This window comes from Cyclopterus lumpus, chromosome 16 (genome assembly GCF_009769545.1).
Source record: "Cyclopterus lumpus isolate fCycLum1 chromosome 16, fCycLum1.pri, whole genome shotgun sequence".
NCBI classification, from domain to species: domain Eukaryota; kingdom Metazoa; phylum Chordata; class Actinopteri; order Perciformes; family Cyclopteridae; genus Cyclopterus; species Cyclopterus lumpus.
This window is the reverse complement of record NC_046981.1, coordinates 3,465,409-3,492,781: the sequence shown is the minus strand read 5'-3', so window position 1 is coordinate 3,492,781 and position 27,373 is coordinate 3,465,409. Positions and strand designations below refer to the sequence as shown.

The 27,373-nt window shown below is 43.0% G+C and overlaps 1 protein-coding gene across 2 annotated transcripts; it reads left to right on the top strand.

Annotated features, from left to right (window-relative positions):
* The first annotated feature begins 1,921 nt into the window (after positions 1–1,921).
* On the top strand, positions 1,922–5,467 carry arl4aa (ADP-ribosylation factor-like 4aa). 2 transcript variants are annotated; one of them, XM_034553514.1, is made up of 2 exons: positions 1,922–2,066; positions 3,983–5,467. In XM_034553514.1, exon 2 carries the CDS (start codon positions 4,095–4,097, stop codon positions 4,695–4,697), a length of 603 nt encoding a protein of 200 aa, XP_034409405.1. In that variant the 5' UTR covers positions 1,922–2,066; positions 3,983–4,094; the 3' UTR covers positions 4,698–5,467. The 2 variants fall into 2 exon arrangements, with proteins under 2 accessions (XP_034409405.1, XP_034409406.1); XM_034553515.1 differs by lacking the exon at positions 1,922–2,066 and adding an exon at positions 2,127–2,789.
* The last annotated feature ends 21,906 nt before the right edge of the window (positions 5,468–27,373 follow it).

Below are 27,373 nucleotides of genomic sequence, written 5' to 3'. Positions count from 1 at the left end.
TACATTTTTTTCTCTTTCGTTTTTGTTGTTATTAATAATGCATGTTTTAGACAATTTACCACATTTCAGATCTACAAAATATTAACTTAAAGACATTTCTCGACGCATATTGTGTTTTATATTTTTTACTATCTTGCACGAAAAGGTTTGGGTTCAATCCAGTTGAAATTAAATATATATATATATATATATATATATATATATATATGAACATTGTCTCTACTGTAGAAGTTACAGTGTGTTAACGTGGAGTTGTAACAAAAGGTGTGAAGTTGTGAAAAGGACTAAATAGAAGGACTAAATATTCAGATGATGGGGGTCGTGGAGGTCGGCGCGCCGCATCACGAAGCCCACTGGTCCGCTGACAGCTGCTCATCCCGACCCCCAAGAACTATAAACACGTGAAGCCTGCGCGTGTTTGGAAGCATATCTGAAATAGCTGCACACATGTGTTCAACCAGTCATCTGTGACGACGACGACGCGCATAACTTCGCAGACTAAATATAAAATGAAAAGAATATCAGTCGTTGCAGAGTACCACCATGACCCCCACAGGCCGCCGTGTGTTTTTTAATCCCATGTGATCCTTTGCTCTCTATACCAAACAATGGAATGAATGAAAGCTTCCATCTCGTGCGCGGTGAATAGAGGTGCTACTTACTGGTGTGGTGTTGTTCTCTGCAGTGGCGTGGGAGCGGGGAAGAATCTACACAGGAAAGACACAAAAAGTTATTTATAGAAGAGTTATTGAAGAAATATATAGGAAAACAATCATTTTAATCTGAGTCTGTCAAATAAATCCCCTTTAAAGAAAGCGATACGACTTTAGCACAGGCCTAGCTGTTTTGTTTTTATTGTAGATTTACTTTTATGGTCATTTTATTGTATCATTGTTTGTTTTATATATTTGTTTAATAGTATCTACTTCTAATCCCTTATATTTCAGAGGCAAATGTGTACTTTTTTACTCTGCTACAATTATTCTACACTTTCTTTGCATATAAAAGCAAATGATACGCTTATATGGTATGATGCAGTATCCTAATCTAGCCAGTAGTATACAAAGATTTTTTTAATGTGGCTCCACATTTGCGAACTATAACATAAAATGCTCTAAATAATAACTTTTACATTTTGGTTTATACTTTTAATACTGAAAGTACATTTTGCTCATAATACTTCATTATTATTGTTTTCCTACTTGACATTTTTGAATTTAGGACTTTTACTTGTAATGGAGTATTTGTAGTATTTGCAGAGGTGGAAAGTAACTAAATACATTTACACTTAAATACAGTATTGAGGTACTTGTATTTTCAGTATTTCCATTTATACTTCCACCACAACTCGGGAGCGAAATGTTGCTACTACTTACTATTACTTTGCAGCTTCATATCAATAATACACATTATATTGAACAAATAAATCAAGATATAACTTTATTGATCCCTCGCTACCTGACAGTACAGAAAAAAACAAAACAAGCCCCACCTATAATAGCTGCCATATTGAATCAATTTACATATTAAAGCATCTATAATTCAATTACAATAATATTATTCTTAATCTGGGGCCGTTATGCATAATGAGAACTCTTATTGAAGTACATTTTGATGCTAACACTTTGAGTGCAAGACCTGTAAAAAGCTGTATTTTTACACTGTTTAGTAACAACCTCTTCCTCGTGTTTTAGTTAAAAGGTAAACGAAAAACAACCCAAACGGTTGCGACCCACAAAAGATAAGAAATAAAGCCAGTTTATGCCCGTTTGTTATCCTTCACGCACGGCGGGTCGCGGTGAGCCGTCATGGGCGGCGGAGAGAGCCGGTGCTCTTCCTGCCTCTCCGGGCCAATCGTTTCAAACTAGCTAAAAACACGAGGATGTTATGGGGCGGCGCTGTTTCTGCACACACACACACACACACACACACACTTTCTTCCCCCCTCTACACACACACACTTTCTTACCCCCCCTCTACACACACACACACTTTCTTACCCCCCCTCTACACACACAAACGGGCAGAAAAGGGAAAACACGCCGACTCACCGCGCTGAATCCACGGTATGTTAACGTTTCACCTTTAACGGTTCCCAACGGTCGCGGCGCGCGCTAGCTTGTCCGCTCGCGTTCAATGGTTCAATGTGTGTTTTAAAATCTTTTTAACGCTATCGGAATGTCCGTGTGTGCGGGGTTTTAATGCGGGCTACAAAATACTATAGTCGCGATGCGGAAGCCTCGACATTGTCGACCGGCGCGGTGATGTGGACGAGGACATGAACGACATTTTGGGTCAAAACTTGGGCGCTATGACACATTTTTCTTATCCAACGGTCAAGAAACCGTAAAAAGTGAAATTTTACATTACGCAACTTTTTTAAATGAAATTATTATTATTATTATTTATTTTTTTTAAACACATCGAATAGCTTAAAAATCTATTTTCGGATCAATACCGATAAATGATTGATGCCAAAAGCTAAATAAATAAAATTAAAAAATGGTGTGACGGACAGACGGAGCAACAGGTGATCCTGGTTCTCGGGCAAGACGGCGTGACGGACAGCCGCCTCGGCCAATCGGCTGGCAGGGAACGGAGCGCGCGCGCCAATCGCGCCGCTTCCGCAGTGTTCGTGTGGGCGTTGATCCAGACTGACAGCAGTGTCATCAGCGGGCAGAGCCACACTGGGACACCGAGGACAGACAAGGGAGGGTGTCTCCGCATCTCAGGAAGGATTTTATTTTTTTCCGGTCGTCGTTGCGACACACGAGGGTGGAAAATACACCGTGAGTTGCATTTCATGGTGTTTAGACGCAGGAGAGGACCGTGCGCGTGTGTGTGTGTGTTCATAGACGAATAGGTTGTATGTTTTCTCTACAGATGGCTCAGACTGGTAGGTAGACACATTTTTTGACTGGTCATTAAAAAACAAAAATGCACCTGCCATGTAGTGCAATGTAAGATTATATCCTGAGCCATTGGAGACTAAACTCTTTTTTTTTTTTAAATTACAATTAAGGATTTAACACGATGACAGTAAAACACTGCAAAATAGCAGATAGGCCCCCTCGAGGAATGTTAGGTGACATCCTGTGAGAGGAATTCATTTAACTTAAACTCATTAAACACTACGGTGGCTGGAAAACTGTATTTTGGATTTAAGGTGGCTTTAAGTATTGTGTAACTTTAAGTCTGGAATGAAAGTACATGTTCTGTCATGGTACATTGGATTATGGGTTGGCTCTGTTACAGCTGGTGTGTGTATGTATATATATATATATATATATATATATATATATATATATATATATATATATATATATATATATATATATATATATATTTTAATTGTGATATCACACTAGGTATACTATTAGGTCATAAAGGATGTTTTGTAGCAAGTGACGCACTACTGTGGAATTTGAGTGACATGCAAAAATGAATACGCCCATATGTTTCGGTCATCGCCCCCACACGAATACTCATTCCTCAAATAAAAAACTGTTAGGTTAGAAAATTGTCCGATAAAGTAAACAACCTTAAAAAAAGCCCCCCCCCACCCCAACACTTTCACAATCAACATATTCCGATAAAAAGATAAGTTTATATTTATTCTTTGCACGCTCTTAGCGTTGCAGATTTTATGATGGAGACACATTCCACATAGTGATTTGAAAAACTATCAATAGGTGCCGCTTTTAAAGGGAGATTGTTTACCTTTCTTAAAAGTTATACAATCTTTCTCCGACAAATGCAAAGTTTAAAGCACTTGGAGTTGACCGGCAGTTTTACGGCGTTCACAAACTTTAGATATGTGCTGTTGCGTAACTCTACCTTTGTTCTCCCGATGATCATATCTTTAAAGCAAACAGGAAATAATCAACTCTTATCTGGTAATTGCCACGTGTGGCTGTTCCATAGTCTTGTTTTAAATGCCATCCGTGTTTCAGAGTAACACTCGTTACCCGTTTGCTTTCAGGTAATCGCTGCAGCCATTTTTGGAATATCAGCAGCTCTTGAGGATTATCAACCGGACTGGAATTGGATCGCGTCTCCCCAAAAACCCGCCAATCCTTCCTCCATGAGGAAAGATGGGGAATGGATTATCTGAACAACCCGGCTTCCTCTCGAACGTCCCGTTCTTCCAGTCGTTTCACATCGCCATCCTGGGCCTGGACTCTGCGGGGAAGACCACCGTTCTGTACCGGCTGCAGTTCAATGAGTTCGTGAACACGGTGCCCACCCGAGGCTTCAACGCAGAGAAGGTGAAAGTGTCCCTGGGCGGCCACCGGACCGCCACCTTCCACTTCTGGGACGTAGGGGGCCAGGAGAAGCTGCGGCCCCTGTGGAAGTCGTACACGCGATGCACGGACGGCATCATATTCGTGGTGGACTCCGTGGACGCGGAGCGCATGGAGGAGGCCAAGACGGAGCTCCACAAGATCGCCAAGACCTCTGAAAACCAAGGGGTGCCCCTGCTGGTGGTGGCCAACAAGCAGGACTTGAGAAACTCTTTGGGCCTCGCTGAGATTGAGAAATTGCTGGCGCTTAAAGAACTGGGCCCGGCAACTCCCTGGCACCTGCAGCCGACCTGCGCCATCATAGGCGATGGCCTCCGGGAGGGCCTGGACAGACTCCACGACATGATCCTGAAAAGGAGGAAGGCGATGCGGCAGCAGAAAAAAAAGAGATAAAACTCGGTGGCGACAAAAAGACTCGCCGGCTGTTATATGTGAAGGAAACAAAAAGGATATTCTCCTGGGTGGATACGGACGCGTGTCCACTGCAGGTCCAGATTACAAAATGCTGAGTTTTATCAGTTCCGGGGTTCTTGGTCTTGTGACGATGCTGTTGATCAGGAAGTGACGTTTTTAAAGGAATGCAGTATGAAGATGAGAAAGTTTCAGACATGTGTGGTCCTGCTAGAAAGAGTTCGTATGGATTTAAAAGCACTTGAGGGTTTGGGGGTCTGGACGGGCGATGGAAGTTAAGGATGTTTCACAACATTACCAAGAAAACATGATTTAAGAGAACTAGTTGAAGGTTTATTTGGTGAATAAATGATTGATCATTGTTACACCGGAGGAGCAACAATATATATACATACATACATACATACATACATACATCCGTTTTAACTTTACCGTTTCATACGTTGTTATATCTCGTTAATTTTTTTTACACTGGACTTTCTCTGTGAAAGAAAAGTATTAACATGCATTGTTGCATTATCAAATTGCTTGCTGTCTTTTTACGATATATATATCTTTTTCTTTTTTTAAAGCACTTTAGAGTATCTCTTCGTATGAAGTTTAAAGTTTCTAAATAGAGCATATTGTGTATTTTACAGACCTGTTTGGGCAAAAATACAAGATACTACTGTAGTTGGTCCACATTGGCCACATTGTCATGAGACAGGTTATGCATTGTGTTTTGCTTAATAAAACATAGTTAGAGCAATGTCGATGGTGGTTTGGAGGGTGTTATTATGTCCACTTTGTATTTCCTAAAAAGTTGTCGTCCGGGTTTGTAACCTTGTAATTTGGTTGTTCGCCGTCTGGTTAAAGGTCCGTGGAGACGAGCAGTTCTGTAAAAACATCTGTCAATCATGTCTTGTTAAGGCGCCGCTCTGCTGCCGGTTCCCCCAGTGGAGCCGCACCGCACAGCACACGACACGGAACCAGTTGTTCTGCATGTGAATGCGAAACGAGGGCTTCCCGAAAAAGAAAACTGAAAACGAAGCGTCAACCTTTTGCTCTAATTATCACTTTGAAAAATGTCCTCCGTTTTCAATTCTTGGCAACCTGCACAATGATCATGGTGTTGACACAGCAACACGCCCAAAACCTTTTAAATGATCGTGTGCCAGTCGAGGAGACGCTGACTTGTTTGGAATGGAAACTGAAACATGCTCTTTTTTCATTATCAGACTGTAGCTTTTCATTTCTCGCGAAAAGCATACGCGCGCCGACTTGCGGCATTAAAAGAAAAAAGGCAAAGCTGGTGCACGTCAATGAGGACTAAAACGAGAAAAATAACAACGCTCTCTGCAGTTTATAAAATAAACAAACAAAAAAACAACAAACAACAACAACGTCTTTCCGCTGCGGTGTAAAGGGTTAAGAGATGCACTGATGCAGCGCAGACCGGCCGTCATCAGGACTTCAAAAAATGTTGTCGGGGCGGTCTGGAGGCCGGTTCCAGTGCAACAGGCCGGCGGGGGCCTCGCCCAGTATCTCTGGACTAAGCTGGGGTGGGTCTGCAGCGCCATTTGGCCTCCCGCTCCCTTCTTTTGGAACAATTAATGACCGTAAAGCCCGGTGTCGCAGCTGGCTTTCTAAAATAACTCTGTGGCCATATAAATATCCGCTCCAGTTAGATGTGATAATTGTGACCTTAATTTGGGGATTTTTGATGCCGTGTCTCGTTTTTTTAAAATAGAAAAATGCACGTCATTGGCATTAATCTTCACACATGTGTATGACTTTGTAGCTCCCGCAGAATTTAACAGAATGTCTTGTGGCTTATTTTTTTTTACGACCTCATCGACTAGTTAAAAGGTTGCGGCATGAGTTATGGCAAGAGAGTGAGGCAGATGACACCAAAGGGCCCCGGCTGGATATTCGAACCAAGCGTATTGATTTCCAGAATGCCCCCTTTTTTTTTTGTTTTATTTCTTTTGTTCTTTTTTTCGTGTTTTTGAAGCCCGGTCGCTTCTTCCCAACTTTTTATTTTCCAAGGAAGGAAACTCCAAGGCCAAAGGCACATTCACCCTTTTCCAGATTACACTTCCTTTTTCTCAGAAAGCCATGTCAGCTTTCTCTCTGTGTGTGTGTGTGTGTGTGTGTGTGTGTGTGTGTGTGTGTGTGTGTGTGTGTGTTTGTGTACACATCAATTAATATGTCATTTCCTGCTCGGCCCTTGTTTGTACTTCGGGCCATGTCTTTTGATCTGCTGAGGCACTCAACAGGAGGGGGGGTTTACTGTTGTTTATTGGCTCTGTAAATCAAAAAGCATGTTACCTGTTTCTCGCTGACTCATTTTTAATATGTCTAAAACCACCAAAATCACTTCCCCGGGTCACATAATCACATTTCTCGCATGCAGAGAGAGAGAGAGAGAGAGCTCCCTCATGTCCAATCCTCTCTCTCTCGGCCTTTAGGCCTCGTTCTTGCAAAGTCCTCAGTGAGACGTGGATTCGGGACGCATGAATCTCGTTTCCAGGGGCCACGCATTAACCCGCTAACCTCGGGGTCGGTGCGCTCCGGCCCACATGAATGCTCCGTGTCTTATTTGGAGGAGCTCATCCACGCAGGAATTCCTTCCCATTGCTGCCATCGCAGTGTGCTGCGTTGCGCCTCAGGCACGACCAAGTTTGGCAGTTGTTTTCCAGGTTTTTCAAGGGCGGCGCGAAGCTGAATACTGTACAAAATGTTCTACCGCGCGCGCGTGCGTGCAACGTTTCACAGAGCTCAGGGGATTTCTCTCGACGCTTTAAATTCCCACGTCAGGAGTTTTCGCTTAACGACATCCTCGGTGATCGTCCACACAGACACGCCCCTAGAGAACGCAAAACACACGTTTTATTCCTCTCAATTGGTTCAACTTAAATTAGAAGGAAATGTGTTTGCCATATGACCGACGGCTGGAAATACTACATTACCCATGAGCCTCAGCCATTGTTGCCTGACAAGATGTTGCAAATATAAGTGTTAAAATAAATAAAACACAGTATATTTAACAGTATATTTGCTGAATCTAACCAACATTGATACAATCCATAACGTTAAGCTTCCAGTTGCCGGGGTTTAAGTTGTTTAACTGGATGTTTCTTTTGGAAATGCTTCTTGGGAGTCGTAGTTAACTTCTGTGTTTAAAGGTCGGGTCTATTATTTAAAGAAAATCTGGTCAAAAGTACAGTTTTTTTATGGCTAAAATCCTTTTTTTCTCCAGTCCTTTCCGACGGGGTACCAAATCCAAATGAACCATTTGAGTTATTTCCAATCTTAACACCGCTAACTTCGACTCGAAAATTATTCAGAACCTTATTGACGAGCTCCGACACACGGCTGAGTTGGCGTTTCCATTTGGGGTTAAAGAAAACAACCCAGAAAAGAAACGCAGATGAACTTGCCCTTTAAGGGCAAAGGCTTTTGACATTTTAATCACGGTGTTGGTGACTCAACCAGGAGAATCTCATGTTCAGACATGCCTTGGAAGCAACTGAGTGAATCCTGGATGCCCAAAATAACGACTCAAGGCACTCCTTCAAATCACACTCGAGCACCCTTTCCAGCCAAAGTGACACAAGTATGAATAAATGCTAATAGGTGGAATAAGATTGGATTTCCAAGGCAAAGCCTCGATGTGTGTGTGGAGACAGCAGGTCAGACTCTTACTCTTAACAGGGAATACCTGGTTAAAGTGTATTTTTTTGTCTGCCAGGAGTTAGAAAGCCAATCCGCTCAGATGTAATGTGGGGAACTGCGACTAATTGTGAAGTAGAAGCCGAAGAATGTTGATATCCACGTCTCGCGAGTAGCCAAAGCATCCTTTGTTCCCTGAGCCTTACCCAGACGAGGTATTTGGCATCCTAAATCGGTCCTTATTTAAAGATAAACGAGCAGCAGTATTGTACTGGATTGTACAATGTTGAAGCTGTGAAGATAAATACATTTGTGCGGCGTGCAAAAGATCCTCAAAATAAGTACGAGATGAAAGTGAAACTAAATGCATGTGTGTTTTGTACGTGCGAGGCGACGCGTGCATGCCTTTTCTTGACCTTGACATCCCGGGCTACACTGCCGACGCTCACGTGCACGCTCAGACGCCAGAATTCTCGGAAATCTGAAGTCTTTCCTCGAAACGGTTAGAGGCAAGTTCTGCTGTAAAAGGGAGGCATAATAATAATAATTTTTAAAAAGCACACCATAAAGCTCTTTTTTACTGCACGGCCACACGACGCACAGTAATGTTGTGTCAAACTGCACGACTTCACTTTCCCATGAATCCCCCCCTCCAGAAGGGGGGGGGGGGTCTCCTATTCTCCTGAGTTTGTAGATTAATCCCATTGTGTTGGTTTAAAAAAAAAAAAAGAAGACCTTCGCAATACTATGCACACTCCTGGCCTGTTTACTATGCGTAGGTTATCGTGACGGGATTAATTTGTTCTTCTCCCGAGTCTATTAAGAGCGAGTGGCCTATTTACATGTGAATTCCTCCCTTTAGCCCTGCAGCCTCGCTCAAAGCAGGCAAACGGGGCCACCTGCAAGGAGAGAAGGAGGGGGGGGGGGGGGGGGGAGAGAGGAGGGAGACGCTGTTTGAGGAGCTAGAGAAGTGCACTCCTGTTTTCTGTGCTGCGGTTTCATTAATCCCTCAGGATCCATGGAGACAGAGAGTGAGCCGTGGCAACACGAACAGACGTTTCTGCCCCCCCCCCCCCTTCCCTCTTCACCTGAATACTGATCCTCCATCAGCTGCTAGTGCCGTGAGACGGCGGGACTTTTTTTTTTTCCTTTTTCCAATCACCGATTTCATATTCTGGCCACGGAAATATGACAAATAGCAGAGTTTATGTGAACATGAACGACCGTATTTCCATGAAAGACGAGCACTCGCATTCATGAAGTGTGTCCACGTGGAAGTGTGTAGGATGGCTTCTGCTCCAGTGGTTTCCCCCCCTTCACACAGCAGCGCGTGCTAAACGATTAGCTTATAAAACGCAATAAACTCGTTACTTTCAGCCAAGACATCGCCACTGTTTAGTCTCTGCGCTCGGGGGAGCGGAGGAGAGATAGCGAACGGGTTCGGCCCTGAACAACACGCTGACGGGTTCAGGGGTTTTTGAGTTTTGTTTCCTCATTGATCTCCATGATTAAGCCAGGGTGTGTGTTTTTTTGTTCTTCATCTGGAGAGAGCACTGCGCCAGACTCCATTTAAAAATGTTACAAGGGCGACTGTGGCTCAGTGTGGGTGGGGGTGAGGGTCGTCCTTCAGCCGGAGGATCGGCGGTTCGATCCCCGGCTCGGATGTCGACGTGTCCTCGGGGAAGACACTTCACCCCAAATTGCTCCCGTAGCTGTGCCTACGGTGTGTGAATGTGTGAATGTTAGTTACTCCTGATGTGCACGTGGAACCTTAGCTCCTCCCATTAGTGTGTGAATGATGTCATGTAGTGTTAAAGCGCTTCGAGTGGTCGAAAGAATAGAAAAGCGCTCTACAAGTACAGGTCCATTTACATTGTTACGCTGATAAACGTGCCATGTGGTTAAACCCACAAGTCGTAATTTAGTTTTTGAAATTATGAATATTTAAAGAAACCGGTGGGCTGTTTTTAAGAAATGAGGAAGTTAGTTTGTTTATACTGGTCAGTAACTTACAAAATAGAAATAAAATTGAAAAAATAAATATGGTAAGATTGGATATGATATTTTTGCCATACCGCCGACCCCATTCTGCTACAGTACCCTTACTATTAATACATTAAGTCTCAACGGTTGGGTGGAAAGAACAGCCATTGTTATAATATCCTCAAAGGTATTCAAAGTAGGAAATATGATTTCTTTATTCAGTCACAAGGAGAAGGTTGGAATGTTGTTTTTTGTATAAAGTACCGATCCAGGACACCAGAGTCCGGTCTCCCCGTGCGTTGTTATGTTTAAGCCACAAAAAAAAAAAACATGGGAACATCGGCACCTGTTTTTGAAAGCATCGCGTTTGACTTAAACTACCCAGCTGATGCCCACCTGGTGGACAGGGAATCATGCCAACGGTAAACATTGCATCTGAATCTCATCTTTGTCCGTTCACAGGGTTTTGGATTCGAGTCGCGAAAAGTCACGAGCACTAAAAGTTTCAGCTTTTCAAGATAAAGAGTTGCACTGGCACTTTAATACACTTTCAGTGCCAGAACGCGCGTGTGTGTCAAAGACAGGGTCGACATGCGAAACGCTGTCTGCAGGACTATTGAATATTAGACAAGGCACCACCATTTGATAAACCATACCGTTTGGCCTTCAAGCAAAACCAACCTGCACAGCTAAATGTTGTTATGTTCAGCCTGTTAACACTTGTGGGTCTGCGACAGTGTTTCCTGCGATGGACGGACGGGCGACGGCGCTCATGCGGCGACATTCCTCGGCTCGGCCTGTGTGAAAGCCTCATTTCGGAGGTGATGATTGCTCTTTCACCTCTCAGAGGAGCATGATTGTCGGCAGCTGGAACGAGGACGAGGGGGGGGGGGGGATCTGTATGTGTGCAAAATGATGAGGAAATTACTTTTTCATTCTCTCCAGTTCAAGGTTTTTTGACCTTGAACTGTGTGCCACGCAGTTACGCCCCCGCCACGTCCACAGCGCTGTCCATGTCCAGACACAAATGAGGTCCACAAAGAGCCGCGTCCCCTCCAGACTGGGTATTGTGAGGAGGCACAAGCCTGTGAAATCTGTCTTTGGTCTTGTTTGGGCATGAGGGATTACGGCGAGTTTAGGCTGCGGTCTCCAAAGCTTTATGTTAGCGCAACTGACTGATGGTGGTGGTGGTGTGGGGGGGGGGGAGTCATGGCGAGCCGTGGGCTCGGTGCAGTTTCATCATTCAGCAGATGAGAGGCCCCCGAAATAGTTTCAAGATTTAGGATCCTTGATTCAGAGCTGTGCGCAACCGGAAAGTTATGTCATGTGGTTTGGCTGCAGCCTGACAGTAAAAAAAAAGGAATAAAATAACACAATTTGCAGGAACAATACATTTGCGACAAGAAACCTCTTAAACGTGGCAAAACAAAAAGTTTTGGGAAATAAAAGCCCATCATGGAAAAAAAGGTTTAATGGGGATTTTCATGATTAACGAGATCTTGAGTTGAAATGTCTCTGGAGTCCGTTCATCAGTGCATCTGCTGCAGGTTGATGCACTTGTCAGAGGCCTTTTAGTGAATAAAGACTCCCAAACCAGAAAGAGAGACGTCTTTGCCTGGGTTCACGCCGAGGTCGTACACATGTCTTCTCTCTTTAGATATTTTAATTGCACGTCTGCCTCAAGAGATAGCGTCCAGTCGGGAGGGGGAGAGCGATGAAACTCGGGCCGAGGTCAAACGTGGGATTCAATCATCTCATAAGCACGTAGATAGCGTGGGCCTCGTCTTCTGAGTCATTTGGATGTGTTTTGTTTATGTGTTAAGGACTTAATAACTACTAGCTAGCTTCAAACTTGTGATTTACATACAAAATGTCTCAGCTAAAGACGAGTCGTTACATAACTTCCATTAATACCACTTATATAACATATTTAAACTAACCCTGGTGCAGTAAAAAGAACATTAAACGTAGTTGTATTTTGGAGATGCAAGTGTGGGGAAATACAAGCGTGCTTATTAATTATTTCTGCATTTTAGATTGAGTTGGAAATATCCAAACATTCTGACCTAATCTGTGTAACGTCGTCCTTTTCTCTACATTCACAAGCTTCCCATTTTGTACATTTCAAGGTATATTGTGGTATAACATTTAATTTAGTTCTCTTACTAAAGTGGGTTAAAACTGAAAACAAAAGTCAGACAATATTCAACCATGTGTAAATTTGTTTCTATATGCATGTGTGAAGAAATATGTGTAGAGTTAGTACTTTCATGCCATTTAGGACCATCTAATCTACTGAATGTGGTCCTTTAGACTAAAGTAACTGGAATAAAGATGTGTTATTTGAGTCTTGTTATTGCTTTTTGATGTCTCCACCGTGTCAACCCACATCCAGACGGTCATATTTACAAGCTAGCAGTATTTAGTCAGCTGAGTCCGCTGGGCCAACAGTTGTTTAGCTAACGGTGTTAGCTAACGGTGTTAACGGTGTTAGCTAACGGTGTGACAGACGGTATTAAACCAAACGGTGTGAATCTCCATTTATAACAGGGCTAAACTTGAGGTCATGAGCAGCTCCAGGATTTACACATTCAGCCTCACGTTACTTGTTTGAAAAGAGTTCCTGTCCCCTTGACACCAAACGTAGCCGCTCTCAATGACCCACTTTGCTTTTAATCGATTAAATCAAAATCTAATTGTTCTCATTGGAATCACACTGGACCCCGTAATCTAATCTGATGTCTCAGCTAGTGTGTTGTTGTTTTTCTTCTCCATCTCCTGGAGTAACGGAGCTAGACGCCGCTGACCTCCTCGTGGTGTAAGCAGCACGACTCCCCTGACATTGGCAATAACACTGACGGAGGTATTTAAACCTTGAGGAGTCTCAACAAGGAGTTCATTAACTGCAAAGAAAGGAGCGGCTGAATAATGAACTGGGCCCTTTTTTTTTAGCAGGGGATGATGAAGGAGCGGGGCGGGTCGGGGTGGGGGTTATATTGACGCTCCTCAATGATTAACACCCCTGACTCGCTGGTCAGAGCTTCCCAATCTGCCTTGATTTCCATGGCAATCAGCTCTGGCCTTTTCACCGCAGGAGCCCGTAGCATTTTCGAAGCTGAAGTTTTCTGCCTGGTTACACTGATTAGAGATTTTTTATTTTTTTTTAAGGGTGGTGCGCTGGACCTTCTGCCCCACAGCGGAGCAGAAGTTGCAGATAAGAGAGGATTGATTGGGTTTTTTAACGGAGCCTGGGACACTCCTTATCTGCATCAGAGTCTCTGGGGTGCCTGGGGCGGGCGGGGGGGGGGGGTGGGGTGGGGGGTTGGCGTCTCACTCACCTCTGAAGGTGGAGAGGTTGCCCTATGTCTTGTCACCCGCAGGGTGTCAGAACTTGTTGCCAAGATTAGACCGGTATCTTAAAAAAGACCCCAAAAAGTTAACATTTGAGTCCATCAGGAAAATCTTATCGTCTGTCTCCTGCTGCCGTATCAAAGGCTGAGCTTGGAGTGGTACAATCATGGTTGCAGGTTTTTCTACGAGAACCAGACTCCCAATTCGACACGGTGTAAAACCTTTGGGGGATGGGGAGGGAAAAGTGGGTGCAGGGGTGGACTGGGTTACGTCCCCTTAGCCCTCAGAGCCATAAATCAAAAATAAATTAAAGTCAGGCTCCCCCACAGCACATATGGTGCCCTTTAACGACAGTATTTTCCTGAACCAGGACTGGGACGCACAAGGTATTTGTGAAGTTCTAAGTAACTAGTACCGTAGTTACTAAAGACTTCCCTCATGTGTATTCTGTTGGAAGGAAACATTAGTAGTGCAACATTATCTTATCCCTAACTCATCATAATCTGCCACTTAGTATTTCGGGCGGTTCTTGTTCGCCATTCGCAGCTACACCTACGAATAATACTCATTTACGTGGTAATGAACAAGGACGTGTAAATATCGCAAAAGCCCACACAGGGCGGACAGGTGGGACGGTGGATGTGTCCAAACAACAGTTTTTGTAGTTATTTTAACCTTTTAACTAAGTATTTGTATTACCTCAATCTAGCTAAGTAGTTTTATTGCCTTAATCTAACTAAGTAGTTGTATTGCCTAAATAAAACTAAGTAGTTTTATTGCCTAAATCTAACTAAGTAGTTGTATTACCTCAATCTAACTAAGTAGTTGTATTGCCTTAATCTAACTAAGTAGTTGTATTGCCTAAATCAAACTAAGTAGTTTTATTGCTTAATCTAACTAAGTTGTTTCCTGTAAAGGCCGACGTATATTTCGTAAAGACGGCGTTGTCGATGTAATGAGGGGAAATTGACACGTTTTGCTAGCCTTCATGGAAAAAGCACGGAAAATTAAGAGTTTACCGTTTCGTAAGATATGATACAAATTATTGCATGACGATTCGTTGAGTACCTTGATGCATAAATTTCGACTTTCCATTGGCTTCAGTCAAAACACGGGTATTTGACTAGAACCAAGGCTGCGTAGCAACAGCCAATCAGAAGCAATGTCCTATAAAAAAAATCCCTGCAGCATCAAGAGCTGTAACATGAGTTTACAATGTTTTTTTTAATTTCTAAGGGGCGAAACCATGTATTTAACTTAACTGACAATCCTTAAAATGGAAGCAACTGTGCACACTTGGAGAAATATGCGTTAGAGTAATTAGTATTTCTGCACACATTTGACTAAATCGAGTACCTACACAGTTGTACTTTCAGAGAGCTATGCACCAATTCACCAACAACCGATTGTTATCAGGTTAAAGTACAGAAAGTGCTGTCTGCACCTCCTCCCTTTTCCTTAGTCGGTCTCACATGGCAGTACATTCACTGTAGCCCACACTGTCACTGAGCCGGCGCTAAGCTTCTTATCACTTTCTCTCCCACAGAGCTCCTTTGTTCCTGTTACTCTCATTTCCCCCGCTTGAAGTAGATACAATCTCAACATGTAAAAAAGGCCTTTGTATGATAAATAGAGTATGATATGCTCTCACATTGGAGTCATGTGTTATCATCAATTGATAGGACAGATGATTGGAGTTTTTCTTGCAGTGCAGCGTTCAAACGGATCCTCCTTCGTTAAACTGGGACCGCTAAGTGAGTCTGCGGCTCCGCTGAAGGGTCTTCCTCGAACATTCATCTGATCTCCTTGGAAAAGACAAGTTAAAGCGGAGTAATCTTCTATTATCGTTCTCGCGGAATTAGCCATGTCCTTCGTGACGCCGAGTGACCCACGTGGATGCGTCGCCGTCTTCCATTTCGGACACAGACGGTTGACGTTTGCAGAGTTTTGTTCCCATGCAGCTTAACTGCGTTCTTAATTAGCTCGGAGGGGAAAACGTATTATCTTAGTTGCAGTTTTAAACCTGTGATTATAGTTTTGAAGCCGGAGAGGAAACAAAACACCACTTTGTTCATAGTTTAGGCAGCTTGACTTGAAATACGTCGTTTTTTTATGTCCATTTTATATATAAAGTCAACATTGCATTTTGGTTTTCTCACGGGACACAGACAGCGGTCTCCTGGGTGAAAGTCCTGTGTTGAACCTTCGATCCCCTCCAATCTCAGCCCTAAATGGACTTCTGTAGATTATTCTGAGAAAATAAAATGTAAATGACAGAAAGGTATGTCATTTTTATAAAACCAGGCTAATACTATAAAATATAATATAATATAAAATACTATTGTTAGGTTGTAGTGGATTTTATATACACTTGCACATGTAGATAAGAGAGGTTATGTTTTAAATTAATACATAAAGAAAGATATGATCATTAATTTGAGGAATATTCTGAGGAATGTATTATGAAGCATAAGAGAGGATCACTGTTTTATTATTCTGTTTGTTAATGACAAATGTAATGATTCATTGTATGATGCATGGGAATGAATGGATGTTTTATTGTTTAGACAGTAGTTAAAGGGATGCCGATTGAAACCTGAGATGTTGCTTTTATTCTGTAGGCAGGATAATAGGGTTTTATTCTGAAGGGGAACTTCCTGTCCTTGACCGGAAGTGTGATCTTTGACCCCGCTAGATTATCGATTTGAGGCATTCTTTGAAGTGGCCAATGGAACTAACCTTCAGGTGTGAACCTTATGTCTTATTCGCTGGTCAGCGTAGCATGCTGTGTCTCTGAAAGGTATTTGCATGAATACCTCCACTAACCAATGGGAGCTTAGCTCAGCGAATGGACTGCGAATAAAACTAATTGTGAGACGTGAATTTGGTCTCTTACGTGGTGACGCCAGACAGAAACTGTTGGCTAAGTCAGGAGACTGTGGAAGCGAAGCCATGTGAGCGCGTCCGGGCCTGGACCATGTATGTATACAGATGACTCTTGTTTGTTACGATTAAATAATGATTATTATATATCTCTGGCTTCGGAGCTTCTTCTTCCAAGCACAAGGTAGCTCGAGATTCTTTGAACTCTTACACTATATAACTATAAAAATAAAATAATTATAAGAACTTGAGAGACTTTTGGACCCTTTTTTGTACTTTGTGTGAACAATCTAAACTGAACTGAACATGATTGGATTCTCAGAGTCAAACCAACAGTTTGACCAGGTGTGAGCTATTCTCTGCAGTATTGATCGTGCTTCACCGCTCAGGTATTCACATTATCGCGCTCGGCTCTCGTCTGTTGGAGACAGATCTCCGACGAGCAACTCTGCAAACTAGTTAGTCTCCTCCGTCTGCATTTAGAGACACATTCCTTCCCTCATTGAATCCTTTGTTTAGCTCTCTGTTGGAAACAATGTCTCCTTTTTGCAGGTGAACAGATGACGCTCAGATTTTTTTAATTTTTTTTTGTTTCCACGTTTAAACTCATTCCGGCATAACGTGTTTAAATTTACATCCACAAATCTACATTTAGATGAATCGTGATGATGGTTTATGGTAATACTAATTAATAGCAATGCATTTTATTCTGAAATACAATACAAAATGGAAAAAAAAAACGAAAACACCAGCAGCCATCTTTAATAAATAAAACACCAGCATTATAACTAATTAAAGCCTCATCAATATTCAACAACACAAATTTGACTCGCAGCATAAAAATGATCGTCCACTTTCCATCACGTCTGTAAAAATAACAATTTAGATCTGAATTAAAGTTGATAAAAGTCAGCTAACGTCTTTTTTAAATATATTCCGAGAAACCATAAATCACAGAAAAAGAGGTTTAAAGTCCCTTTGAGCTCTACTTGAGTTGCAGAAACGAGAGCAGACTGATAAAGTCTCTCTCTGAAACCTGAGAGAAGAGTCCCAAAGCCAGATCTAAAGCTCAGAGACTGGAGCCTCATTAGCAATCTCTCTTTGCGGCCATGAAAAAAAAAAAATCCCCACAAAGTATCTTTGTCTTTGGGCAGCGTTTGATATGCTGCGGCGGGGCTCAGAGACACAGCGAGGGCTGAAAGCAGAGACTTCAAAAGTAGCCCGTGTCCACCTCCACCTGAAGACAGACCATGCCTTGTGCAGCATCAGCAACAATCAGTACCCCCCCCCTGCCCCCCCCCCCCCCTTAAATCACTTCGCCGATTACCCCGAGCATCTCAAGCTATTAAATCCTTTTATTTTGAAAACCTCATTTGTTTAATGGCACGAGTCCAAAGCTTCTTTTTCCTTTTTTTAAATTATTTGCACGTCAAACATGCTGCAGGAAGTTTTCGTCTGGAGATTACAGGGGAAGTTTTTCTTTCCTCCTTTCCTCCAGCTGCGTTTTCAGCGCGTGTCGTTGCATATTGACGTTGGGGGGAAAAAAAACCGAGAAAACTTGAATGGGAGGAAAAGTGGATGACGCAGAAACAGGACATTGAAAACAAGAAGAGGGAGGAAAAAGAAGACGGGTTACAGATATGATTTACTGTGCTGTTATTTCAACGTCAACCCCCCGACCGACTGGATCGCTCACAAACAAAAGGTCCGTCGTCGTGAACATTGCACACATTGAACACGTCCTCTTAGTAGCATCGGCAGGACGGTGATGTCACTCTAGCGACTCGTTAGGACACATCTTAGGAGCAAACGTGAAGACGCAAATTGGGATCATCAGGTTATGAAAGAGAGAAAGATGCAGCGCCCACTTCCTGTTTTATGTCTAGCAACATCTGGATTATGGTTCCTATGTATATGAATCATGACTGCGTTGACGTATTCAGCAAATGGGAATTCATCAAGGGGGGGAATAAATGGCATGAAATGTTGGGAGAGCAAAACATGCAAAGAGAGAAGAGGAAAAAGTGCGTCGTGGACGCAGAGAGCAGCATGTGACGGTGTTTCTTGACGTCTGGATGTCGTTCTACAAGTCCAGCAGCTTTAAGCACAATGCCGACCCCCCCTTGCCCCCCCCCCCCCCCCTCCATGACGCCAGGTTCAACATAGCCGGTGTATCCTCGTCCCGCAGGAAGCCTTCGCCGCTGGCCAAACACGTGGACACAAGCACTCCCGGGGAAGGAAAACCTTGCAAGGGAAAAACAATCCCTCATCAGCTATTGTCAACATCTGCATTTCAGCGTTTTTTATTCATCTTTTTTTTTCTTTTAAACCTCTTAACTCAATGGCGCTGCCGGGATAATTTCACGCAACATGTTGTGGCGTGACACCGAATGTGACATTTTTTTTTAAAGGGCTTTCTCTTTAAAAAAACAAAAACAATCTGGGAATGCCGATAAAAATTAAATCTCATCTGTTTCGACTCCTTTTTGTCTCGTCGCATGTTGGCGTTCCTTCGCCGGGGCCGATAAGGCTATTTTAAAATTCAGAGCGAAGCCTTATTTTGACAACTACATTTGCGAGCTGACAGCACGTTTTTTTTTGTGCTAAAACACCCCCGAGGACTGATAACCTGAAACACGAGAAGAATGAGGAAATTCAGTCATTACTCGCAGCGCAGGAGAGAGGAATGGGTCGTAAAACACGGCGCTAGAAAAGGTAATAAAGGGTTGAAAATGTCTCCGGGATATGAACGTATTACTTCCTGACGGCTTCAGTGAAAAATAACACGGTGTATATTAGATTCCTTTTATGCTTACACAGGAATTTACCTAAGGGCAGTTTTAAATGTATTTCAATGTTGGGAGGCTTTCCTGTTTTTCTGTCCACTGCAACCAACTGAATACCTCTCCTCTAATCCCTCGAAGAACTACGGTGGCCTTGAAGTAATATATAAAAACACGAAAGCCCTCAATAGAGTGTTTAGTTTGTCATGAATATAATATTGAAGCTGCATTCATCAGTTTATGGCCTTGCACCTTACAAAGCTGCTGCAGGTAACAAACAGCAGCACATGCAGAGCGATATTAGCATTTATTTGTGTTTCTGGTCACCTGATGAATGTATTCACTCTCCTTTTGAGCTCCGTTTGGTCTGCACAGAGCCCCCAAAATCCAAAGAGGAAGTCTTGAGCACAAGTTATTATCAATTGGGCGCAACATAACATACTTATTTTATCTTCAGAGACCTCAGTCTCAAAATATATATATTTTTTGCCGGCTACGACTGAAAACGAGGATGTCGAGAGCAATGAGAGCGAATAAATGCGACAACGAGACAACGAGCTGAAAGCGGCTAAAAAAAGCTCGGCAGAGTCTGCATCTCTCCCATTTATTTGTTTTCTCGTGCGACTCTTTTAAATGTGCCGTTGCTCGTCGAGGGAGCAGAGTTGCAGGCAGCATCCCGCCCGTTAGCATCGGTTGCCTTCGTGGACGCTGCCCTTCTATTTCTGATCCGTGAGAATATGAGGGGGTTTTGTGCCCTCAGCTGTCCCATCACTCAGCAGGGGGGGAGGAGAAGAGAGCTCCCCCTCCACCCCCCTCCTCCACGTTCGTCTCTCAGAGACAAACAAACGCAGGCTAGACGAAAGCATCTAGGTCAACCTCCGGCTATTAAACTCCCCGTGTCCCCGTCGAGACCAGCGGGACAAATGGGTCCTCCTCCGACCCGGACGCAAACAAAAGGCCTTCACATCCAGCGGAGGCCTCGGCCCCACTTGCATCCTAATGAGGTCGAGCGTGGAAGGGAAATGCAGTTCGCTGACCAGGAAACACACAATGTTTTTGTTTTTTTACATGATTATATGATGGGGTCCTGGTTGTGATCGGGAAGGGGAGACATTTTAAATCATGGAGACTCCGGTTTTAGAAGGTCGGTGCTCTCAGTTAGCCTGTTAGAAAACACACACACACACACACACCAGGCAAATCAAGAATTAGCATTTCATAATAGGGATGTCCCCTTCCCTCCTCGCTATACTGATTGATTGCAAGCGGTCTCCCCAAATGAAAGCCTGAATTATTCAAGCCCAATATGGAAGGCCGGACTGTATTCATTTCCTGTTCAATCAGACAGTTTGATGGGTATTTAGCAACCACTGAATATATCTTTGAAAGAGTAATGGGAAACTATCTGCAGAATAGCACTAAGAATAGATAGCTGTATCTTTAAGAGCAACATTGGACTGTCAATACTTGTTGCCCTGTGAGGATGTTCTTATTGCTAATGCTAACGTTGCTGAGCAGGTATCGTGTTTACCATCCTCGCCATCTTAGTTAGTACTCGTCTACTGGTTTTAAGTACAGTTTCTACTACTTTACAAGGAAGTCAATTCAGTTTGTACAGCCCAAAATATAACAAATTACAAATGTGGCCCCAGAGGGCTTTACAATCTGACCACATACGACCTTTGACCCTGGATAAACTCCCCCCAAAAACTTTTTATCAGGGAGAAAAAGGGAAGAAACCTTCGGGATCCCACTATCAGGATGGACAGAAGCAATATATGTCATGTGACCACAAGTACAATAGATGTCATGTGACCAGAAGTACAATATATGTCATGTGACCACAAGTACAATATATGTCATGTGACCACAAGTACAATAGATGCCATGTGACCAGAAGTACAATAGATGGCATGTGACCACAAGTACAATAGATGGCATGTGACCAGAATGAAGAGCTTAACAGAGTTACAACACATTCAATGATTATAATTATTCATATAATAAGAGTAATAGAGAAGTTACAACTACCAAGAATAACAGCAGCAGTGGAAATAGTAGAATAAAAATGATAATAACAGCAGTGATGGCATTGTCACGAGGGTTCATCCTCTGGGGATCTTGAATGCCTGTACTTGGTTGTTGATCTGGACCAACGTGGATCCCCGTGAGACCGGGAAAAGCCCAAACCTTTCTGTCCGTCTTTCTGCCGACGTGCTCGCTGCACCCTCTCAACAAACAGAGCTCCATTACTCACCTGATAACGCCGTGAGGTCACTGAGCAAACACAAGTAACACAAGCACTCCCCCGCCTCGCGGTTTGTTGATGCCCTCGCCGAGTAGGTGCTGTGAGCTCACTGCGCGGGGACAAAGGCGTAACTCAAAACCCACAAATTATGGGCCGCGAAGTCAAGCAACAACAAGCATGAGCGTCGCAGGTTGTGCGCTTGTCAAAAAAAAAGAGGAAAATGCATCATCATTGTTGCTTTTGGACCTTCGGGGTCGTGACCACGAGTGAATGAGCAAGGCACTGGAGCCGGGATGTAAACCAGTCTGCGGTCGTTTATTTCCTTTTTAATTGCCTCTTCTTTTTTTTTTTTAAATCCCTCTTTTTTATTCCTTTCGCAATTGCTTCACAATGAGATATAATCACCCTTTTTTTGTGTGTTTGTGTGTTCGCTAACGTTCTTTTCCTCATCACGAGGACACGTTGCCAATTTAGTTTTTCACTTCATTATTCGTGCAATTAATTCGAATCACTGGAAAAAAAAAAAAAAAAATTGCGCGCCTACACACATATAAAAAGAGTGGAATATTTTATTTAGTTTGAATCAGAAAGACAAGCGACGACGCTCAAAATCTACACCAGCATAATTAATATCACTCGTCAGCACCTTAAATGAGTGTAACGTGGTGTAAAGCTTCCAGGAAGCTCTCCGTCCTGACGTGAACAATATGACCTGTTTTTAGTCTTGAACGCACCTCAGGTGAACCTAATTTAAGAAATGAGTCTGTGACTCATCACACTACAGGAGCCAGAGGATTTATGCAAACCGCTCTGTGGTTGGTGGAATAGAAAGAAGTAAAAAAAACCTTCTCTGAAGGCATTTAGAATAAACTCCCTATCGACACATTGACCTGTTGGCAAGAAGTGAAAAAAACATGTTCTTGTGCAGTTCACCGGCTAAAAGAGTGTTTTTGTGAAATGGTGCCGACCAGGAAGACCGGCATCACCTCTAAATATACCTTTTCAACACTGCTATTGTCTCACTTGCCAAAACAGTCATTGTGCATCATTACGCAACACCGTGATGACGGCGGTTTATTACACCGGAGGCAGTGTTGTGCTGCACGGGGTCAGTCTGACATGACATTTTCTCTCCAGACAGTTTACTAACATAATAACAACAATAATAAATACATTAAAAAAAAGATAAGTGTTCCGAGGGGTTTAAAATAAAAAAAATGATCTGACCCAAAACTGCAGGCACCATTTATTTTCCTTCCTGGTTGGTTAGAAGCAAGGAAACTCCTATTTCTGTGTCCACAATGCGCATTAAGCATTTAAAATCATATTGTTATGTTTAACAATAATAAAGAATATAAAAAGGTACATTTCTAATCAAAATGTACTTGCTGGTTCAGTATCTTGAAAGTAGACTGCTGCAAATCCCATGTGCCGTGTTGACAAGTCCAAATATAAATGTCTCTATTTATTCATGGGTACAATTTTAAATATTGATTATTTGACCTCTTTTGAGGGATGTTTCCATCTGTGGATGCTGATGAACAGGAATCTGATGGGACAGCTTTAACACATGAAGCATAGACTTCTATACAACCAGAGGAGTCGCCCCCTGGTGGTCAGGAGAGAGAATGCAGCTTTAACACGTGAAGCATAGACTTCTATACAACCAGAGGAGTCGCCCCCTGGTGGTCAGGAGAGAGAATGCAGCTTTAACACGTGAAGCATAGATTTCTATACAACCAGAGGAGTCGCCCCCTGGTGGTCAGGAGAGAGAATGCAGCTTTTAACACGTGAAGCATAGACTTCTATACAACCAGCGGAGTCGCCCCCTGGTGGTCAGGAGAGAGAATGCAGCTTTAACACGTGAAGCATAGACTTCTATACAACCAGAGGAGTCGCCCCCTGGTGGACAGGAGAGAGAATGCAGCTTTAACACATGAAGCATAGACTTCTATACAACCAGAGGAGTCGCCCCCCTGGTGGTCAGGAGAGAGAGTGCAGCTTTAACACATGAAGCATAGACTTCTATACAACCAGAGGAGTCGCCCCCTGGTGGTCAGGAGAGAGAATGCAGCTTTAACACATGAAGCATAGATTTCTATACAACCAGAGGAGTCGCCCCCTGGTGGTCAGGAGAGAGAATGGAGCTTTAACACATGAAGCATAGACTTCTATACAACCAGAGGAGTCGCCCCCTGGTGGTCAGGAGAGAGAATGCAGCTTTTAACACGTGAAGCATAGACTTCTATACAACCAGAGGAGTCGCCCCCTGGTGGTCAGGAGAGAGAATGCAGCTTTAACACATGAAGCATAGACTTCTATACAACCAGAGGAGTCGCCCCCTGGTGGTCAAGAGAGAGAATGCAGCTTTAACACGTGAAGCATAGACTTCTATACAACCAGAGGAGTCGCCCCCTGGTGGTCAGGAGAGAGAATGCAGCTTTTAACACGTGAAGCATAGACTTCTATACAACCAGAGGAGTCGCCCCCTGGTGGTCAGGAGAGAGAATGCAGCTTTTAACACGTGAAGCATAGACTTCTATACAACCAGCGGAGTCGCCCCCTGGTGGTCAGGAGAGAGAATGCAGCTTTTAACACGTGAAGCATAGACTTCTACATCAGGAATTATAACAGCAGCCTTATTAAACTTTTATATTTGGCCTTTTGTGTGTTGTGTTCATTGCAAGACCTTTAATTGTAATAAAGTGCACGTCATGACCATTTCCTGTAAAGCATTTGGTCCCCTTAATAAACTTTATTGATGATATTAGAGCCAGAGAGACTTTGTAGGATTTAAGTCCAATATTTTCACTCTTTCAGCTCGGTTTTCCAACTCCATCTGTGGGAAATGTGTCTCTTTAGCTGTTCAATGAATCTCTAATATACGTTCATCAGATCTACTTTATCTGTGTCATATTTGCTGGACAGGAAGTGGTGCCGTAAAACCCCAAAACAAAGAAGGTAAAAGACACTAAAATGCCTGCAGAGAGGAACTGCTCACATCATACATAACCTATGATTCATTGTGAAGATGAACATATATATATTAGTGCAGTTTAAAGGTTTTTTTTTGTCTGTATGAAATGTAACTTTTCAAACAGCGTTTTGTAAACACAGTGAAATAAAGGGGTTGTAGTGCGTATGTAATTTGGACAATTTAAACGCCGATGTAGTGGAAACAAAAGTCTGATCCCTAAACATGAACCAGTGTGGACTGTAATTTGTCTCTGCTACAAAAAAAAGGAAAAAGAGAAATTCCCATATTGTAGAAAACTCTGTATTTTCAGCATCACAATTATACGTGGATGAAAAGGATTTTTACATTTATTTGCTTGCTCACGCATTTATGCATTAAAAATAAATCATCCATGACAAACTTTTTTTTTTTTAACTGTATGAATCAACTGCAGTGAACGCGGCTCAGTTTATTCTACACTCATCTCCAATGAGACACTCCTCGTCCCTCCCATACTTACAATGTACTTTAATAAGCAACTATGGATCTCAGACTTTTCCACAATAAACATCTTTTTCGAGCCTTAAAACTATTTTTTTCTCGTAATCACAAAATGCAGTTTCATTCTTTTTAACGACCAGAAGTAAAAAAAAAAAAAAAAAAAAAGGCTGAATAATTGCTGCTTTCCTGCCAACGTGGCTGTTGAAGTAGAACCACTTGTCAGAGGTGACATTTAAGTGGTGGTTGTTTATCCACCCGGGCCTGTGTGTGCATGCGTCTGCAAGTCGGGGAGCAAGTCGGTTCCCAAAATCATAAGTTTGCATAATTTGAACTGCTAACTCTGCCCGTCTGGCTTTTTTTACTCACAGGAAGTCCGTCGGCTGTAATCAGAAGCAGCGTCACCTTGCTTCGTTTAAAAGTAAAATTACACAGTAAAAAAAACACACACACATGGGATTTTAATGAATTTGAAGACCTAAAGTATACATAAATATATCTATTTATATATTATATTTCTTCTGTTGATTTCCCCAACAGACTTTTTCAAACCCTTGCAGTTTCCATGTCAGCTGGGGCCACAAAACCCCCGACCATTAAGTTCATGCATAATTTATCGCTGCGTAAAAAAGGCACCCAATTATAATGTGTGTGTATTTCACCAGTCTGGGGCTGCAGGACTCACATTAAACTGTAGGTTTTTATTATTATTTATTTTTCTCTCTCACCAAAAGGCTACAAACAGAGGCCTTTGAAAACGAATGCACTCGGGGATCAGAGATGGCAAAGTCAACAGAGCCACAGTGTGTAGGAATTCATAATCCGCCCAATTACAGCCCATGCATACATTCAACTCCCCGGTTGGTTAATACGCGAGTGTCTGGAGGGAATTCTTCATCACGCGGGGAACGAGGAGATGTGTGTGTGTGTGTGTGTGTGTGTGTGTGTGTGGGAGTTAAATGGAGAGTAGTCGCTGCGTATTCACGGGGGGTTAACAGCAATGGTGCACGGGGTAGCGGTGCACCGAGTAAGGACCGTGTGGGGACCGCGTAAGAACCCTGTGGGGACCGTGTGGGGACCGCGTAAGGACCCTGTGGGGACCGCGTAAGGACCCTCTGGGGACTCTGTGGGGACCGTGTGGGCACTGGGGAACCCGCGGGCACCTTTTGGGATCGTCAAATTAAGAATTTGTTTGGGAGGTTTCACCGCCTGCAAATGTAGGCCGAGAACAATTGGCCAAACTCGCGCACGTGATCCTGTCTCGTGTGAATACTTTTTTCCCGCGTGCGTATCGAGTCGTCTGGTTTACTGATTCCTTTACGGTCTGTGTCCACAAGCATCTGCCTTCCTGAAGCGTCCTTGAGCTGAACAATGAATCTTCGCCACCTTTCAAGCCCTCCTGACCTCTGACCTTCCTCTTAATTAAGTTTCCCTTCACACACCCTCAACTTATGTACTTTAGCTCGTCCTCCTTTTCCTTCCTCTGGCGGGGTGCAGCATGAAAAGTTGATTGTAGTCTCTTATTCTGACTTCATGGTCGTTAATGTTTCTCTTGAGAATAGTGTGAAGAACAAGTAGTGCGTCTGAAGGACGTGATGGTGGCCGTTAGCAACCACATTGCTGACTTCTCCGCCACGATAGGTTTGAATAAGCAGGGCGGAATATATCAATGTTGTTGTTGTGATTATTATTGCTGTGATCTTTCTAATATATATGCAGCAGAAGAAACAATAGAAGTAAATAGAGTAGAGTGCGTACAGTGAAGCTTTGCAGGTATTTGCTGCCCTCTGGTGGACAAGTGGGATGACCTGCTCTCTCATTGACTTTGTGGAAGCTGCAATGTTTCTCTATTGACAGTATTTGATTTATTTATGTATCCTGCTACTTAATAACACATTAATGATTAATAACACATTAATAACACATTAATCAGTCTGCCATTAATATTTGGCAAGTTTCAGTCTGAAGGCGCTTTTAAACACAAACACATGCAAATGCACACACACACATACACACACACACACACACACACACACACACAGCCCCGCCTGCCTCCCCCACACATCCATCTCACTGTCATGTAATCAACAATGCAGCTGGCTGGTGCTTCATTTCAGTCAACACACCGTGGTGTTAATGAAGGCCCAAGGGACAGTTAGGGCACACACACACACACACACACACACACACACACACACGGTTATATTTGCACAAACAGATACTGTACATGTAGGTGTTTGTACAGGTGTTCCCAGTCAACCCACACCAGCTCTTCATACACAGTATTAACATTGACTTTAAT